Source organism: Emydura macquarii, unplaced genomic scaffold (genome assembly GCF_026122565.2).
Source record: "Emydura macquarii macquarii isolate MOO-44397 ecotype Brisbane River unplaced genomic scaffold, CSIRO-AGI_Emac_v2 contig_1790, whole genome shotgun sequence".
Lineage (NCBI taxonomy): Eukaryota > Metazoa > Chordata > Testudines > Chelidae > Emydura > Emydura macquarii.
The window spans coordinates 16,715,166-16,734,379 of NW_027131927.1; the positions used below are offsets into that span (position 1 = coordinate 16,715,166).

Consider the following 19,214-nt stretch of genomic DNA (forward strand, 5'->3'; position numbering starts at 1 on the left):
CGAAAGAAAAGCCACGTCTGAACCTGTTGCACAACACAAAAAAAAAACATTACAGCCTTAGATTTTTTTCCCATATCTATTTAATAAGTGCCATAAAGGATGCCTAGTGTAATAAAGGATGTATTCATAGGGCTGGCTGGAAAACAAGAATTAGTAAGGAAATGTACGTGCTTGCATACGTCTTTTAAAATTGTCACACATTACAGTGTGCAACCTTGTTTTGTAACAGGTTTCAATCAAGACTGTTGTAAAGTAGCTTTGAACCTGAACAAATTACTGTTGTTAATTAAGATTGTAGAAGACTGTACATGTGTCTACCCAGAGCCAATGGTTTCATACTAACTTTCAAGTTCTAGGTGCATGTAGACAGAAACCAGACCAACTGAAAAAGCCTTTTGAACTGCACTCAGTCTATACCATTGGAGGTGTAATGAGACTATCAGGGGGCATGAGGACCCAATGGGGTAAGAAGTTTTTCTTGTTTCTTCAAAATATTGTTGATAAAATAAGAATTCCTCTCACTGCTGAGTCACTGGTGCCAGGTTGGAGGGATGATATATGAGGGGCCATGGCCTCTTCCTGCACATGAACTACGGGGGGCCCATTCCAGCTTACTCTCTTCTGTATAGCCTGATGCTCATGCACCCTCTTTAGAGGTAGTTCCTCCCTGCCCACATAGGCTCTTGTGCATGTGTGATGGGGATTGCCGCAGAAGTAGCCTGTGAGTGATTCTGGGGGATTCCAGGGATGGGGACACAAAGAGGAGCATAGCCCAGCTGTCTGTGTCTTGTTGGTACCATCCACCTGGAGTGTGTTTCAGGAAGGGGAACAGTGCTGGGGAACAGTGGGTCATCCCAGCCACAATGGGCTGCCAGATGCCAGGCATCTGCAGAACTATTGTTTCTTAGAAAGAGTGGGGTGCATATGTGACTTGAATCTCTGAATTGGAGTGCAGCAAAAAACAGTTTGGAAACCTCTAAATTATACAGTCTGTCATAAGTGTAGAACACAAACTGGGTGAGGTGATATCTTTTATTGGACAACTTCTGTGAGTGAAAGAAACAAGCTTTCAAGCTACACAGAGCTCTTTTGACGATCTAATTTCTGTAGGTCCAACTTCTCTATCCTGGGACCAACATGGTTACAACACTTCAAACAGAAATATAGAAGCATGTTAGATAGTAAGGAGTGTTAGTCAGATCCGGGGGCTAATATACTTGGTGGAAAAGTAGGCAAAAAGAGTTGACTACTATAGAGCCAGTGGAATAGAGATCTTGGTGAACTGGCCAGTAAATAATTGACTAAATTGTCTTGCGATCTAGCTTTGGATTGTTTTTCCTCTCTTGTGTTATCAATACTGGAGCAGATAACCTATGGGCATCACTGAGGCCTATTGTAAGGGACACTGTCAAAAACAATCTTACCCACCTTCCCTAGACGGTGATTGAGTATAAGTGTTATTTTCTATTGTCGTTGTACGATTTAATTCTGAAAACCTAAATGTGTATCAACTAATTTTCTAGTTTGTTAGCCAAATCATAGTCCAATGCTATTTTTGACTTGTAATATCCTCTATACTATTAGTTGCTGTTATTACCGATATTTAATAAAACCCTATAAAAATAAAATTCAGCTTGAGTCCTTTTCTTTCAAAATTAAACAAACTCTAAAAATTTGGTATAGGTAATCAGTTGCTTAACTAAGGTTTGTTTTATACCCTATCTTTCTTACAAGTCTTAAGCAGAAACACTTTGTAAGGTAAAATGAGATTATTGATTTTAGAGGGGTACTTTAAAAACCGTTAGTTATCCAAAGAAGAACCTTTTAATGGTGAGAGGTTTTGCATAGCTGCACATAGCATGTAATATAGATGACAGAAATAAACAATAAAATATATTAACAGTGCTATCTTTGTGTTTTGGAAAACACTTGCTCTTAACAACATGAAGAAAACTATACAGAATTCCAAAATCTGTTGAAATTTGTGTGCTTGATAAGAAACCTCAGCTTCAATAAGAAATAATCTTCACTGTTTGATTCATGAGATATAGGACAAAATAAGGAGTCAGTATTAAATAATGGCTGTAAGCATCATGCAGACAAACTCATTATAATCAGCAATTTCCTCTCAAGAGCTTCTTATTGTTATGAGATACAGCTTGGATACACAAATTGTTTACAGTTTCTCTCCTACAACTGTCCAAATGTAAAGTATATGATAAAACTGCATTACTTACCTGGAAGAGGTAGCTGGACTAATATACCATTAACTCTTGAATCCTTATTTAATTTGGCAGTCAAATCTAAAAGTTCTTCCTGAGAAATGTCTTTAGGCTTCAATATTATCTCACTACAAATGCCTGATAAAAAAGCAAAACAAAAGTCATTTGCATAGTACAAGTATTTGATTCTTTTTCTAAGGTGAGCTAAGACATTTTGGGCAAGATTTTCAAAAACGCCCAGCACTCACCCAACTCTACTCCCATGACTGTCTTTGATAAGCACTGAGCACTAATCAAAATCTGTTTAACTTTAATAATATGCATATATAATTCATGTGTAATCTAACAAAGAAATTAATAGGAAGTTAAATGTTTTAAGTCAGTAGGTCTAACAAAATTAAAACGCATTGATAAATGTTTGGAAAATCCTAATCACATAATTTGTCAAGCAACATCATAGAATTGTATTGTGTTGATATCAAAGTGATTTAGATTTCCATTTAAACTGTGGTGTTAATTCAAGAGGGCTGCATATTTCTTCCAATGTAGTCATTATTAAATATATTTTTCTTCAGGATCTTAGAGGAAACATTTATAATATAAGAGTAATTCTTCTATAAAGGAGACAATATAACAGCATTTGAATTTTGTTTTATATTCCAAGTTCTCCATCTCCCCTATGAACTGAAATAATAAAATTATAGGGGGAAAATAAAGATTTTGCAATATCATATGAAACTCCTGAGCAGCTCAATTTTTTTGTTTTGTTTTCAACTTAATATAAAACCCATGCATCAAAACGACACAGTTTAATCTAAAAATATATAAAACCAGCTGATTGTTAATGGGCTAATTCATTCTTTTCGTTATTACAGGGAATAAAGTATAAGGCAAGGATTTTTGTTTAAAGCAGGTATTAAGGACACCTAAAAGAAACACCCACACCCTATCTGTTTTTATGTTCTTATACCACACTTTTCACCATGGTGTCAGCGCATCCTGTCCCATAGTATAATCCACAACCCTCTCTGAGCAGGGTGAAAAAGTCAAAACTGAAGGAGCTGAAAATAGGGGTAAAAAGCAACAGTTTTGACTGTAACAGGATTATCTGTCCCCTTTTAGGGAGTGGGGACCCAGAGTCAGCCCTGTTACAGATATGTAATTAATTTTTCTCGTTATTATCCTTTCTTCACTGCTACTGGCTTTATACTGTGATCAAAACACTGGTGTAAAGTATGAGGTGAAATTCTGCCTCTGCAGAAGCAGTGTGTCTGTTATGTAGTATGAAAATATTATAGCTGAGCAACTGGCTCCATTACATCTATGTGCTAGGAAAGGCAGTTTCCTTTATGCCAGGATATAGATGTACTTCTTGTAGTCAGACCATAACTGAAGGTTTCAAAAAGCATTTTTAACTTATTTTTAAAATTTTGTTAGGGAAGACCTGGATCCTGTCCACCCCTCTCATTTTGCAGAAAGACAGACTAGATGATCTTATATGCTTTATTTTTGCTTAAAGATGACAAAAGATGTGATTTTTTGTAAAGTTCTTTGTGGTTATCATGTAATTTCTTATTCTTTTAATGATATTTGAACCAAATAAAGAATGTGCTTTGTCTTACGAAAATAGGTATCCTCTTTAGGCAAGAATCCTGAGCCCACTCTAAAGAATATTGAAAGAAGTATTCATCAGGAAGTTTGGGCAACTTAATTCTAGCCAGAGATATTATTGCTATAAATGATACTTGAGAAAAGCTATTAAAGGGAATTGATTTCAGAAAGATAGCATAGGTAAAAGCACACATTTTAAAAACTAGGTATCTAAAGTTAGGCAACTCAATCCTTATTTAATCACATAAATAAGTGGCCTGATTTTCAGAAGTGAATTAGAATTGACCATGCTTAGAACTTACATTTGCAGAACTGAATCTAGGCCTTTAGCATTGTGGATCCCATTGAGAAGTAATCAGCCTCTGAGATGGAATCATAAGCAGAAGCTTTTTAGAATTTTGATAGTGCAAAAGAGTTAGATGAGTTATAGGGAGTAGTAGTGAGGAAATGTGGTCTATTGAATGGGCACTAGACTGGAGAATCTATGAGCTATTTACACTTGTCATTGGCTATTCTTAGTGCTAAGACTGTTGCTTTTCGTATTTAGAGGTGTGACACGGTTACTTTTATTTATGAATCCAGAAAAAAGTTATTCAGTAGCAAAAGGAATTCCACAAGGTACTGTGGCTATAACTTTATACAATGCCTGCCATCATGATATTATTATACAAAATTTTCCTACAAAATATAGCTACTTCTTTTGAGCCATCTCAATTCATAAGCTCAGTTCCCTCCAATTCTAGGGTATCGGAACTTGTTTGTAGGGATTAATCTTTATCTATTAATACAGAAAGACTACCTTTCCAAACTGAATTAATCTTTTACATTTAAATAAAAAGTTTAAAATAAATTATCCTGGGGTAGTTTGTGGGGAGGACCAAAAACTGGACTGACTTCCATTTGACTATCCTTAATTATCTGTCTTTCCAGGACAAGCAACTATGGGGTATTGCCATAAAGCACCGTACAAAGATTTGAGAAGCCATAAGCATTTCTGCCCTATGCTTTCCCTTAGTTTCTGATCTCTGAGCAAATGCATGCAAATAATTCATTCAAAAACATTTAAAGTGTAGAAAATTACTTCCTTGAAGGCCAACACCACACACATGCCTAATATTAATATAATATGAAAATAGTTCTTTGTCTTTTGACTGTATTCCTGCAGTATGACAATACAATACTGTCTACAGTATGTAAATTATGGGTATTCAAAAATGAAATGATGCAAAATGAAACCAAGATATTGGACATATTGAACAAGAACACAATTTTGTGCTTAATATGCAGACATTTGTTCTTATACGTCACATACCTACAGCAGCAGCTGCCTTTATCTTATTTCTTACATATGTATGACTGGCTGGGTTGTCTCCTACTAAAATGACAGAGAGATGAGGTCTCTTGTTCCCAAGGGACATCCATGCTTCTACATCCCTCTGGACTTCCTTATAGATTTGTTTAGCAAGCTGAGTCCCTGAGATAATGGTTGCTTCGTCACTATAAAAGCAAAGATACGAATTCAAACATTAAAAACTTACCATCTTAAGTAAAAAATTTCATAATCAAAATATTTAAAATATTCAGATCTGCTGTACTGTATATTTACAAATGTTGGGGCCAATAGATATCAACCTACTGTTTGAATGATATATGAATAATAGTATGAAGTTACAGTGTGGCATGCCAGATGCTTTCTAAACCATAAGGAGCTGGAAGGTCCCACATCCAGAGCATCCCTGCACATCCAGAAGAGTAGCTCAGCAACCTGTGTGGCATTGTTGTCCCACTTTGCTACATCACACAGCTGGCTGCATCATCAAGTTAAACCCCACAAATCCATGGGATTGGGGGCAGAGTCTGAGGATAAAATCCAAGGGAATCTGGCTGGAGGTATCGTTCCTTAAAACCTTCCTATGGCTTTTTTCCCCCCTCTCACAGTAGGGGATAGTCTTGCCCCATATTTAATTCAAAGTTATAATTGTCCCATTATTTATATTATAATCCCTTTTATCAGATCTATGTGGTACCATTTTTTCGCTTTCCCAGGGCCTACTTAAGATAAAGCTTTGTGTGAGAACAAGCTGGTTGAAGCTCAATCCAGATAAAAAAGGGGATATTGTTTCATAGGATGAAGGAACTCAGGGAACTGAAATCTGACAGGGGCTGGGACTGCTCCATATATAAGAACAATTGATTCCCAGAGTTTCTCTAGATTTATAAAGGTAAACATTGTTGATGCAAAATAAGAATAAGAATAAAAAAAATAAAGCTATGCCATAGAGCAGTTGGATAAGATAGTCCTAAACTCTCTCCTAAATAAGTAAGAATTAGAAGCAGAGTAAGTGGGTTCTAAACACTGCATTGTTAGTAGCCAGAAAGTTGTATTTTGTTAGGGATACAGACCAAAGAAACATTGAGGGCTTTTGTACCATTCCACAGCTTCCCTCTCTTCCTTTCACACACACAACTACTAGAGGTCAGACTTCTTCTATAACTATGAACAACATTTTTTAAAATAACTTAGTTCTCTCTTAGGAGGGTTTAGTACTTGACAAGATGAAGTAAAGATTTACAGTTCATAAAGACAGCAACTCCCCAACTTTAGCACTCAATCCTGTACATTTTACAGAGTCAGAACTCACTGATTTCAAGAAGTGCATGAAGAAATTGGGATCTGCATTTTATAAGTAAGAGCAACATTAAAAATTTGTCCACCATGCCATTCAATTGTCCCTGATTGTAACAGAAATACTTCATTTTAGATACAAAATTGCCTGTCCCACAATTATCTTGTAGTAAATTAGTCATCAGAAAGAAGAACATAAAAATGGCCATACTGGATCAGACCAATGGTCCAGGTAGCCCAGTATCCTGTCTTCTGACAGTGGCCAATGCCATGTGCATTACAGGGAATGAACAGAACAGGTAATCAAGTGATCCATCCTGTCACCCATTCCCAGCTTCTGGCAAACAGAGGCTAGGATAACTTCAGAGCATGGTTTTGCATCCCTGCCCATCCTGGGTAATAGCCACTAATGGACCTATCTTCCATGAACTTATATAGTTCTTCTTTGAACCCTGTTATAGTTTTGGTCTTCACAATATCAAGAGTTTCACAGGTTGATTGTGCATTGTGTGAAGAAATACTTCCTTTTGTTCGTTTTAAACCTGCTGCCTATTAATTTCATTTGGTGACCCATAGTTCTTGTGTTATGAGACGGAGTAAATAACATTTCCTTATTTCTTTTCTCCAAAGCAGTCATGATTGTATAGACCTTGTATATATGTGTCTTTCATATCCCCCCATAGTCGTATTGGGATGATTTTTCCAATGTGCATTACTTTGCATTTATCAACATTGAATTTCATCTGCTGTTTTGTTGACCAGCCACCCTGTTTGTGAGATCCCTTTGTAACCCTTTGCAGTCTGCTTTGGACTGAACTATCTTGAGTTGTTTTCTATCATCTGCAAATTTTGCCACATCACTGTTTACCCTTTTTTCCAGATTATTTATGAATATGTTGAATAGCACTAGTCCCAGTACAGATGCCTGGGGGACACTATTTACCTCTTTCCATTCTGAAAACTGACCAATTATTCCTAACCGTTGTTTCCTATCTTTTAACCAGTTACTGATCCAGTAGAGGACCTTCCCTCTTATCCCATGATAGCTTACTTTGCTTAAGAGCCTTTGGTGAGGGACCTTGTCAAAGATTTTCTGAAAATCTAAGTACAGTATAGCCACTGGATCACCCTTGTCCACATGCTAATTGACCCTCTCAAAGAACTCTAGTAGATTAGTAAGGATGACTTCCCTATACAAAAGCCATATTGTCTCTTCAAATCGTGTTCATCTCTATGTTTGATAATTCTGTTTGTTACTATAGTTTCAACTAATTTGACTGGTACTGAAGTTAGGTTTACCGACTTGTAATTGCCAGGATCGCCTATGCAGCCTTTTTAAAAAATTGGTGTCACATTAGCTATCCTCCAATCATCTGGTACAAAAGCTGATTTAAATGATAGGTTACATACCACAATGAATAGTTCTGCAATTGCACATTTGAGTTCCTTCAGAACTCTTGGGTGAATACTATCTGGTCCTGGTGACTCATTACTGTTTAATTCACCAATTTGTTCCAAAACCTCCTTTAATGACACCTCAGTCTGGGACAGTTCCTCAGATTTGTCTTCTAAAAAGAATGGCTCAAGTTTGGGAATCTCTCCCACATCCTCAGCCATGAAGACTGATGCAAAAAAATAATGTAGTTTCTCTGCAATGGCCTTATCTTCCTTGAATGCTTCTTTAGCATGTCTATCGTCCAGTGGCCTCACTGGTTGTTTAGCAGGCTTCCTGATTCTGATGTACTTTAAAAAAATGTTACTGTTACTTTGTGTTTTTGGCTAGCTGTTCTTCTAATACTTTTTTGGCCTTCCTAATTATATTTTTACACTTCAGCTTCCAGAGTTTATGCTCTTTTAACTATTCACTCCCCTTTTTAAAAATGTCAGATCATGAAGCTGAGGTTACAGATAGTATTAGCAATGCTAGAGAGGTCAGTCCCACATTGTTTACACATCTTGTAATCTTAGTTTGTTCTTTTCCTTATATAGGGTTTTTTGGCTACAGTGTTTCACATTTGGGCCAGTCGATTGCAGGTTATATTATCCAGATCAGGCACTTACTAATTTTTTGTTCTTATATTCCAGTCTGTTGCTTTTTCGCAGAAAAGATAAAGTGTGTGACTTTCAGATATTAGAGGATTCATTTTTGCTGTGTCAGGCAATGCAGTCCTTAAATATTTAAAACTATAACATTTTTAATCAAAGAGAAAACATGACTCATTTATCTGGTTTGGAACAAGATGTTCTGCATGACCCAATCAATCCAAAACCACCTTTATGTGTAAAAATGAAACCAAAATTATAACCTCTATCTTTGCTTACGTTGCATAAGGCCAGGTCTGCTTTCTTAGCAAAGTATCAAACTGCCCCCTCCATAAACCAATTTCTTCTTACAACCCTACTTTACTATTTCAGAAACTTGTGCACCCTCTTTAATATTAATGTGGGCTGCTGTCTGAATGGACCTCAGAACAAAAATGAACTGTGGTCTCCCCAGACTCATACAGGGGGCCAACCTAAATCACCAAATACAGAACTGCAGAGAAACAGAGCCTATATTTTTTCACTCTTGTCAGGATGCCACTGTAAAATCACTGTAGCTCTGGAAAAAAAGAGCATCGACTTTAGGGAACCACCTCCAAGAAAGAATTCCAAAATTCAACTTACCACAATTCTGGGCAACAGAAATTACAGAAACTTTAATTCTCAAACTCTAAAATCTGCCATTATTCACGCCTCTTTTTTAAAAAGATATGGTCTTTAAGTAGTAAGCACACCTTGAACTGTACTTGAAAATAGCTGCATGGATTATGGAATACAGCTTAATAGTGGCCTGCTAGAAGCACTGCTAAGCAAATGAACAGCTGAATTCCTCACTAGCTGCAGTTTTTGAGTAAACTTTAGCATTCTCTCTCTTGGTCTTATTAAAACTACCTTTAACCTTAACTACCACTCTTATACTGCTGATACTCAAATGAACTTATATTTCAACAACTTTACTAACTCCTTTCTGTTGACTTTCTATCCTTGTCTCAAACTGAGTTTACAGCTTACTCCCAACATCCCTAATTGTTTGAAAATGGAAGTCATTCACTTGGACAAGAGCATCCTCAGGCAATTCCATCTTCTCCATCCAGATCTCCCATTTGACTCTCCTGTCTGTACTCCCCCTGTTTTCACTGACTCTGGACTCTCAGTCTCACCTGTCTGATGTTGGTAAATGTGTGTATTAGCTCTGCTCTAACACTGCCTGTCTACAATGTGACCCTACTTTGACTCTACTTCCTCTGAAGTCATTATATGTTTATCTCAACTATTTCAAATCCTTGCCTTTTCACACATTCCAAGGAAGCCAAGCAAGATAAATATATTGTAAATAAAAGATAAATAATATTGTTTCTGGACAGGAATAGTAGATCTTTGCATAATAAATTATGTCTGTTATGTCTGACTGCATTTTTATAGGTAACATTTAAGCCTCTGAAAGTAAGATTTACAAGATACACATGAAGTGCCACACCAGTGGACATGTCTACTCTTACTCCAAAACACAGAACTGCACAGTGGAGAATACCAGTGGTCTAGTCTTACACACAGCATCTTCATTAGGATAACTGCTGGTGGTCCACATACCCGCAGCAAAAGGAGCAGAACCCTATAGAAAGCTTGCTCCCGCTTTTCTAGAAGGGAAGCGTGATTATGAGCAATACCCCTCCCATTCACACACCTTGTATCCTTCTTCTGAAAGGGAAATATGGTTTTGTGACTATACATACACACATTCACACACTATGCAAGAGACAAAGCCCTGCTTTGAACTGAGTTCAACTTAGAATAAGTGAATTACATGTGAGTAACAAGAAAAACTTTGTTTAGAAAGTATTTTTTCTAGCAACTACCAATTAATACTACCAACCAGCACAGGAGGCGTTCTTAGAAAGGTCATAGTGTTCGGTATAAACAGCCTGCTGAGAACAAACTCCACTTGTTCCACAGCAAAGCTAATCAAACAATAAATATGTATCAGTTCAAATGGAACCACTAACATGCAGCTGGTGTTCTTTTCTTTTCATTCAAGAGCTGGTTTTAGCCATTTTCTCCCACAATATTTTGTATTGGGAAACTCTATCCTTCCTTAACTATGATACAAGAGATAGGAGACACATATAATTTCATGCTTCTCAGTTATATATATGTCATTATTTATCCTTCACATGGCTCTCTCTCATCTTGCATGTTATATGCTTTGGCTATTACAATTCTTTGGCACTGATCTCTCTTTTTCTGTACTTATGCTAATTAAGGATTTATAGTTACTTGTGTTTGGCAATTCTATACGTATTTAATCTGCTCTTTAAAACATTTTATCATACTGTATATAAGTGAAATCATGTTATTCTCCTAGTTTTCACTGTAACTGTATTATCAAAGATTAACTTTCTTAATCTTACATAAACTGCCTTCTAATACGTCAAAGGGCAAGATTTTTTCCTTAAAGAGTACCACCAGTCCCATTACATAGGTCTAAGACAGCTGTCATCATTCAAGTCTGAATTTACATACAATAAAATATTTAGGACTCCCTAACATTCATCAAGCTGAAATTGGTGGTATAAACTAACGTTTTAGAGCATGAAGTGCCAGATTAAAAATGCAACAGATCAATACAGTGCATTGACCTTGGTCAAAAACAAACTGCATGTCAATGTATTGTGGCTGATAGGTAACATATATATTTCTTAAAAGACATGATATGCCTGTACCTAAACTATTCCTTCTAAATATAATTGATATAAAACAAAATATGCAAGCATAAGCAAGAGGTAATTGTAAATGGCAACAGCTCACAGGAGAATGTTGCTTTCTCAATGTATTTTAACAACCTAATGCAGAGCTGTTCCTGCCTAGTGATGCATTTTGCTGAAATCACTGACATTCACAATAGCACTAATGCTGTAAGTAACAAGGATAAATTTCAAGAAGACATAAGCATATTAAGGGAGTGAATTATAAAACAGTTGATAGATTTTAATATAAGCAAATTTAAGAGCTGAGATGGATTGATTAAAAATTATAATGCAAAGCTCTAACATGCAGAATAAAGTAGTGGAATGTACTGGCAATGAAAGGAAGGCTTCAAGTTAGCACTACTTTGAAAATGAACACAGTTTGTTCAGTTAACAGAAGGTCCACGGGATTCCAGGCTACATCAGAAGATGTAAATAAACATAAACAAAACAAGCAAATGTATACCTCTGTAGAAGGCCATGGCAAGGCCCACCTGCAATGGCATGCCAAGTTTCAGGCATATTACTTCTACAATATGTAGAAATTCTGGAGAAAAGTCCAAAGAAGATATAAAATCGATCAGTAGTGAGGGTCGTATCTCTGATAGACCTCTATAAATTGAAGATAAGGCTTTTGGGGGGAGGGAGATCTTATTGTTTGTGAAAATGGCCTTTATAGCACAAAGGAGCATGCCACTGCAGACCCCCATGATATGGGGGAAGTAGAAATGTTAAAAAATATCTCATTTTGCATAGATGAAAAGGTTTCAGCCCTTTTTGTTGTGAAGATAAACTTTAAAATGCAAAGCAATGTAAAGCAATCATTATGCCTCAGGCAAATGCAGCATTAAAGACTATTTTCATACTCAGTATGTAAAAAGAGCCTGTTAATTGTAGATATGCACCACCACCCCTTAAAACACAAACCAACCCAATCCTGCTAAACCTCTGCAAAATCCTTAGGGTGGCCCCTTTGTAAATGGATACATTTTGGACAAGCAGGAAAATAAAGAGTTTTGCCAGTCTAGCCAAAATTGCTAAAGTTGAATGGGTCTGCTTAAACTCAGCAACCAAAGAAAAACACATGGACATGTGTAGAAAACAAACAAAAGCATGCATTAAATCAGTCTTGAAAATGTTTAAAGAAAATTTAACAACCCATGCACTGAATCTTTTCTCTCACTTTTACCAAGATGATAAGGCTAATGATATTTTACGTCTGACCTAAAAATAATATAAATATAATATAATATATGTGTGTGTATGTGTATGTATATATATATATATATATATCTATATAATGTCCCTGGTGAGCTGACAGGCAGAACTTTTAAGGCTGCATTAAATACACAGACAACATTTCCCTCCTTAGAGGTTATTCAAGTGTTTTGAATTTTTAACCTCCAAATGTAATTGCAGAAAGCCCCTTAATCAAGATTAAAAAAAAATGTAAAAGGACACCTGTAAAACCAGTGTCTTATTGGGGTGTAAAGGACATTATATGTTATGATTATTTACATATAGGGGATTAAATTTTAAAATGATAGAAAATTCCTGTCTGTCCCTAAATTGGTTCTTCCATGTATTCTTTAATTAATAAATTCAAATTATTTAAAGGATGCTGAAATTATTTGATTAGCAGTTGTAGACGTGAAACTGATCTTTATCAAAGACATAGAACTTTGTAAATTTCACAGCTAAATAGGTAACAGCTAATAGCATTATTTTATTTAAAATATTGTTTGTAACACGGAAAATGCAAGTGAGCTACAACACTACACACAGCTCACTTTTAGGTACTTTACCCTGGGTACTCCTGCAGAAACAGATCATCTCTGTTTGATGTGCTTCTCTATTTTAAAAGAAACTCTCAGTTTGAAACTGGCTATGTAAAAAAAATATGTTTTATTTTGCTAATTACTAATCTTTGCCACAAAGGACACTAAACTTTAGTTATTTCTGTATTACTTAGGGTGACAGAACTCTCAACTGCCAATGATGGTACTATTGGTTACTCCTTCTGGATCTGATTGTGAACCCTTAACTCACTCAAGACTCTTTGAAATTGTGAATCAAACCCTTCAGGTGAAATATTGGCCCCATTTGAAGGCAATGGGAGTTTTATCATCGATTTAAAAATGGCCAGGATTTCACATCTTGTCTTTACCACGGTCCAGTGGACCCAACCATCTTATTTTTATTGCATTTATTTATTTACTGCCATCTATGCCTATCAGAACTCTGGGAGTTATTGTACCATATAGTGGTGGGCCTTTGAGCTCATAGGTACACTCTCCGGTTTTGAAATGGTTTGCTTGCATGGCTTTAACATTAGAGTTTTAAAACTACCCCAACATATTGCATTTTGTATGTTCTTTGGCCTTAGCCACACTATCGTTTACAAAAACTTAACACAACTGTCATCAATACAAATTCCCTGAAGAGCAAAGACAAACAACGTTTTAATCATTCAGAAATCCAAGATCACAACTACCATATTATTCCCAGACTATTAAAAATGCCTCCCTAATTCTTTGGACCAGTTACAAGATGCAAAGATACATGACGTGACACAACAGGAGCCAAAACGTAGACAGTTCTGTGGCACAAATCAGTGTTCGGTGCAGCAGTTCACTGTTTGCTATGCCTATAGTTGTATTTCCAAAGAACACAACCTGAAGATGCCACAGAAGGAGAAAAAATAAATAAACTAGATTTGGAGGCTTGCCCCTCTTCATATATACTAAGTGTATAGTCTTGTCAAAATAATCACAGGCCACCTCTTTTTTCTTGCAGACTACTCCATCTTCTTCCTTAAACGGCCAAACACCCAGCAAAAATTTTGCTCAATTTCCACTTGTGCTTAAATTATTTCAAATCAAGGTAAGGACAAAGAAAGAATACTTATGCGTAGACTATCACGCTGCTTTTAAAACATTATTATATTCATTCTTTAAGAACATATTAAATGCTTTGGGGCTATTCATAAACACTTATTCTCTTTATCATATTTTATTCAGAAAAATAGAAGGCACATTGACAGAATATGTTAATATACTTTCACAATTTGCCATATTTTCCATGTGTGTTGAGACATCTCAGTTACACAAACAAGAACTCCTGAGACTACTATAGCAGATGTACAGTGGAGATGTTTCTTAGGTATAACATCGATAAATTTATTTATTTCAACATTTAAAAAAGAAATAGACTTGTGCATGTCAAGTGTCAGTGCAGTAGAGAGGTAAGTTATTCTTCATTTGTATGATTGTTTTATAATGTGCAATACCAATAACGGCTGTTAAAATGAGATTTTTCTATTTAAATTTCTTATCAATACCCTGTTATCTGATATTATGTATTTCTATTTAAGCTCTGTTTGACAAATATGGACTTGGGACATTATGAAAAAGAACAATTAGGAGTGAAATCTTGGCCCCATTGAAGTCGATGGCAGGACTCCCATTGACTTCAGTGAGTGGGGGGTCAGAATTTCACCCTAGAAGTCCATGCCTAATGTGCAAGCCCAATGCATCTTGGAAAAGTATATTATTAGTCAGATTTGTACATGTGGCTTTAACTTCAGTAAAAATCTATATAGAGAATATGCTGATTTTGGTGGTAAAGAAAAGCATGTTAAAAGAAAAATGCTGGTTGTTAATTTCTACTTTCTTATTAGATTTAGTAAAATAAATTGCTCAATGTTTTGTGACAGTGATAAATATGATTTTTTGAGGGGGAGTGGCTAATTAATCTATAATGTTCAATACAAAACCACCACCCAATTTCTTATGCAAATACATATACAAAAGTTAAAAATCACCAATGCAAAATGTAATTTGATATTTTCAACTATAAAGACATTTATAACAGGTTTTCAAAAGGGACACTGTCAAAGTTTTTAGATTCAAAATTTTGACAAATTTTAAACTGATGTCTGATGAGTACAGTCCTTTGAATTCATTTTTTTTAGTTTATTACTTGATCAAACAAGAAATGTATTTAGAGGACGCAATATTTCTCCAAGTCTCCTAAAACCACCATTGTATGCCTTCTCTACTAGAGTAACATTTAACCATTACTTCCCCAAAGCCATCTTAACATCAACCGAGTATGCTGATCTAGAGACATGAAGATATTTTGGCATGACAATAAAAAAATTAAAATAACATGAAAATTGTTGATGATTCAAGATAAAGGAAAAATATCCAAAATCAGCAGAGATAACAGATGTTTAGACTTCTACGAAGATTAAGTACAATTAAATACAATGTAGTGTAAAATTAATATTAAGAATTATTCCAAAATATTACTTGGCAGTGTCCCTTTAATGATTAAAAAAAACAGATCTAGGGGAGCATATGGGGGGAAGCAGACAGTGGTGAATTCTGGGAGATGGAATCCCTTCTCTCTGCTGGTCCTAGAAGAGAAAAGAGAAACCAATAAGCATAAACACACTGTCCTGCATCCTCCCTAGCTGTGTCCTATAATGCAACATCACACCATTCACAACCTGATTCTAATTCTTCATGGCACTGTTTTGCATGAATTATGTTATATTAATAAATACATTACTTTTATCACTATAACATTCTGGAAACACTTATTATGAGAATTTTTTCACCATATTGAAACTTCACATTTTTACTATTGCTTCTGATATCTTCCAACTTGCTGAAAGTGATTATTTGGGACTACAGCAGTATGGGCAGAAACTGCAAATGAGCTCCCAGGCGTCCATATGGATATAAAACTCAGAAGACAATGCCACCATTTAATATTTAGGCAAAAATATACTCCTTCCAAAGTAAATATTTTCTATCTTGTGCATTTCTCTCTTTAAGAAAAGACTATATTCTTTCACATCTTCAGCAAACATTCTAAAAAAGTGTAAAATACAAGTTATATTGAAAGCAAAGATCATGTAACTGCTATTTTTCATCTAAAATATGAAGTTTCCCACCATTTATTTGCTCCATAGCTATCCATAGAATCTTATAGAGTACATTCTCAAACTATGTAACTGCTATTAATGGTAAAAGGAGTCTCAGCATACTTTAAAGGAGTTGGTGACAAATACACTATGGAAGATGTACTTAAGTAGTAACACATACTGCACTCTCACTCCTGTATTAGTTGGCCTAATACAAAAACAATCCAAATGAATTCATCTCCTAATTTAAAAAAAAAAAAATCTGGGAGACTAATTCTCTAAAGTAAAACAAGCATAGACTGCTACTAAAAAACTTGAGATTTTCTGAATTCAAATAGGATGATTGTTTTGCATGAAACATCTCTCATTTATTCTTCTGAAGAAAGCCAACTATCCAGGGATTCCCTATATAACTGAGGCAACTATTTGAACACTCATTTATAACAGTCAGCAAATACTGTCACTTTTGCATTTGGACTGGAAAATCCCTGTACATTATCTCAATTGCCCATTTCATCATAATTGATTCTGACTGTCCAGAAGGTATAGTTTAAAAGAAAAACAAATTGAAAATTCCAATATTTTGTCATTTCTCCCTCTGGCACCTTGATATCTCAAACTACTTTCCTTCTGCTGTGAGTTATGATATTGATGAGAACAGTTTATATGACTTTTCATCAAGGAAGGGGATTTCAACTATTTTGTAAGCATAAAAAAATCCAACTTAAACCTTTTTCCCTACTTGCCTACAGAGGTCAAAATCTAGACAACTTACTCCAAATAAGACAAAACTAGTATTAGTACTTAAATTACTAAGTTAAGAAATAAAATATCAGTACTTCAGGAAAAAACCCATGAGACTGCACTTCTGTGCACTGAACAAGTCAATGAAAGTAACTGGTTGAAGACAAACCTTTTTCTAAGGACTTGTCTACATGGGAAAGTTCAACTAACTATATTTAATATAGTTTTACCAGTGTAACACCTCCCTGTGTGGATGTTTTTATTCCAGTATAAGAGTAGATTTTTTTCAGTTTAGCTTAAACTCATTCTCAAGCAACATAAAATTAATCCAAAAAAGGCACTCACACCAGAAAAAGAGTGTCTACACATGGCGGTTATACTGGTTTAACTGTCAGTTTAAACTCACATCTTAGGTTACATCACAATCCCCCCTCTCCCCCATATAGACAAAGCTTCAATGACTGAGCTCTGAGAAAACCCAACAGTGAAATAATGTCCTCTTATGTTTGTAAAGCTTGTATAGACTTACAGCACTATAGTATATACAGTGAATGTTTCTTCTTAATAAATGCAGTAACTGGCAAAGTATAACAAAGATAGAGTTGCCCAGCATCAATTTCAGAGGGTTATAGAAATACTACAACACAGGAGATCCCATTACATCCTGTCCATTTGAATCCCTGATATGCCAATGCCCCTAAGATCAATATACTTAGAACTATGTGATTTGTTGAATTCATTATTACTGGAGCAATTATTTTTGGGCAGATCTGAAAAAGGATAACAGCAAAAAGCACCACACATCCAAAAAGCTAGTCATATAAAAAGGCAATGTTGTTAGACATCCATCTCAGAACAATGGGATCAGTTCTCTCCACTTTTTCCAGAGCAATGAAAGAAGAGATATTTGGGTGGACATTTACTTAATGTTGTCTCAGTAGTGCTGGCAGATTGTTTCATTTTAGAATTAGTGAAGAGCAAATAGTATTGCTTCCATGTAGGATATTTTTCATATGATGTACTTAAAGGCCAGTGTTACTAATATTTATCGTAGAACAGGCTCTTTAGATAAAAAAGGGTCCCTGGTATTAAACTGATCAAAATCCCCTCTTCCACATCCAACAAGAGCAAAAAGTTGTCATACTGTGGTACCAAGAGTAGTTATGGGCTAAATGAGCAAACCAACACGTGAGCATGTTTAATTATGTACGACACAGTCGAGATGGGAAACTTGACAAGATTTTTTGTTCATTGCTGTGATATATTAAACATACTTCCCACAAAAAAAACTTCGTCCTTTTTGTAAGATGTTCCTGAATAAATGATCCTAAAACACAAGGCATCCAACTACAATATCTTTCATTTCTTTTTTCAAATCCCATACAAAAGGACAAACAAGTGACACAATATTACATTGTCTTTGTATAAAGAGGAACACTTTATCAAAGAGAAAATATTAGATTGTGGGTTATTAACACAGTAATAATTCTTGACCCAGAATAAATGGTAGCTAGAAGTGGCTCTTGGTCAAATAAAACCTTTTAAAAATACAAATCAATTTCCAATTACCCCTCCCACATGGGCGATTAAGGTTCCAGGCACATTTACAGTGTCTGCTTCTGGGCATTAAAGATTGTATGTTTCAATAAATCCATTAAAATTCCATTTTCAGAGTAAATATTTTGCAATTCTCTCTCCTTCATTCAATCTGTCTGAACAGCTTGTGACACTGGTTTACATTTAAAATTTAGATCAACAGGCTACGTTAGTCAGGGATATGAAAAACCCACACTGCTGACTGGAGTAGTAGCTAGGCCAATCTAATCAGTTGTTTAGATGCAGTTAGGTCAACAGGAAAACGCTTCTGCTGTTCCTATACCAATGGAAATAACTCTTCCATCACTGTAGGCTGTGTCTACACAACAGGGTTATGCCAGCACAGCTACAGTGAAGTTGCTATGCCAATATAGTCCCCATAGCACAGACATACCCAGAGACTCTATGGAGAGATCAGTCAGGGAGCTCAATTGCCAAATACAGATGCTTGCCCAACTCCTATATTTTAGTTCTGACTTGGGAACACTGACAACTTATGATTTCATTGTGAATCTGGCAACATTTGTAGTTTTGCTTCAAGCCCCAGCTGCTGGAGTCAGAGGAACACACACCCAATCTCAGTTTTCACTGGGAAAAAAGCAAGTGGCCTCCGGAGTGGCAGAGCAAAGCTAGAAAAGGAGCCATGGGGGAATTCTTGAGGTGCAGAAACCAGAAGGCAAACAGACAGACTTGCA

General features: G+C 35.7%; 1 protein-coding gene across 2 annotated transcripts in view; it reads right to left on the reverse strand.

The window, feature by feature from the left end:
• MTHFD2L (methylenetetrahydrofolate dehydrogenase (NADP+ dependent) 2 like) overlaps positions 1-19,214 on the reverse strand; it is a 77,913-nt gene that overhangs the window by 56,955 nt on the left and 1,744 nt on the right. Inside the window, exons 1-2 of one of the 2 annotated variants that reach the window (XR_010921562.1) lie at positions 5,146-5,274; positions 2,238-2,360 (exon numbers count right to left, since the gene is read on the reverse strand). Coding sequence is in view for 1 of the 2 variants with exons in the window: in XM_067557364.1 (XP_067413465.1) it covers positions 2,238-2,360; positions 5,146-5,330 (308 nt within the window). In the remaining variant the exon portion in view is untranslated. Of the gene's footprint in view, positions 1-2,237; positions 2,361-5,145; positions 5,331-19,214 lie in introns of those variants that run through there. The other variant, XM_067557364.1, reaches the window with a different exon arrangement.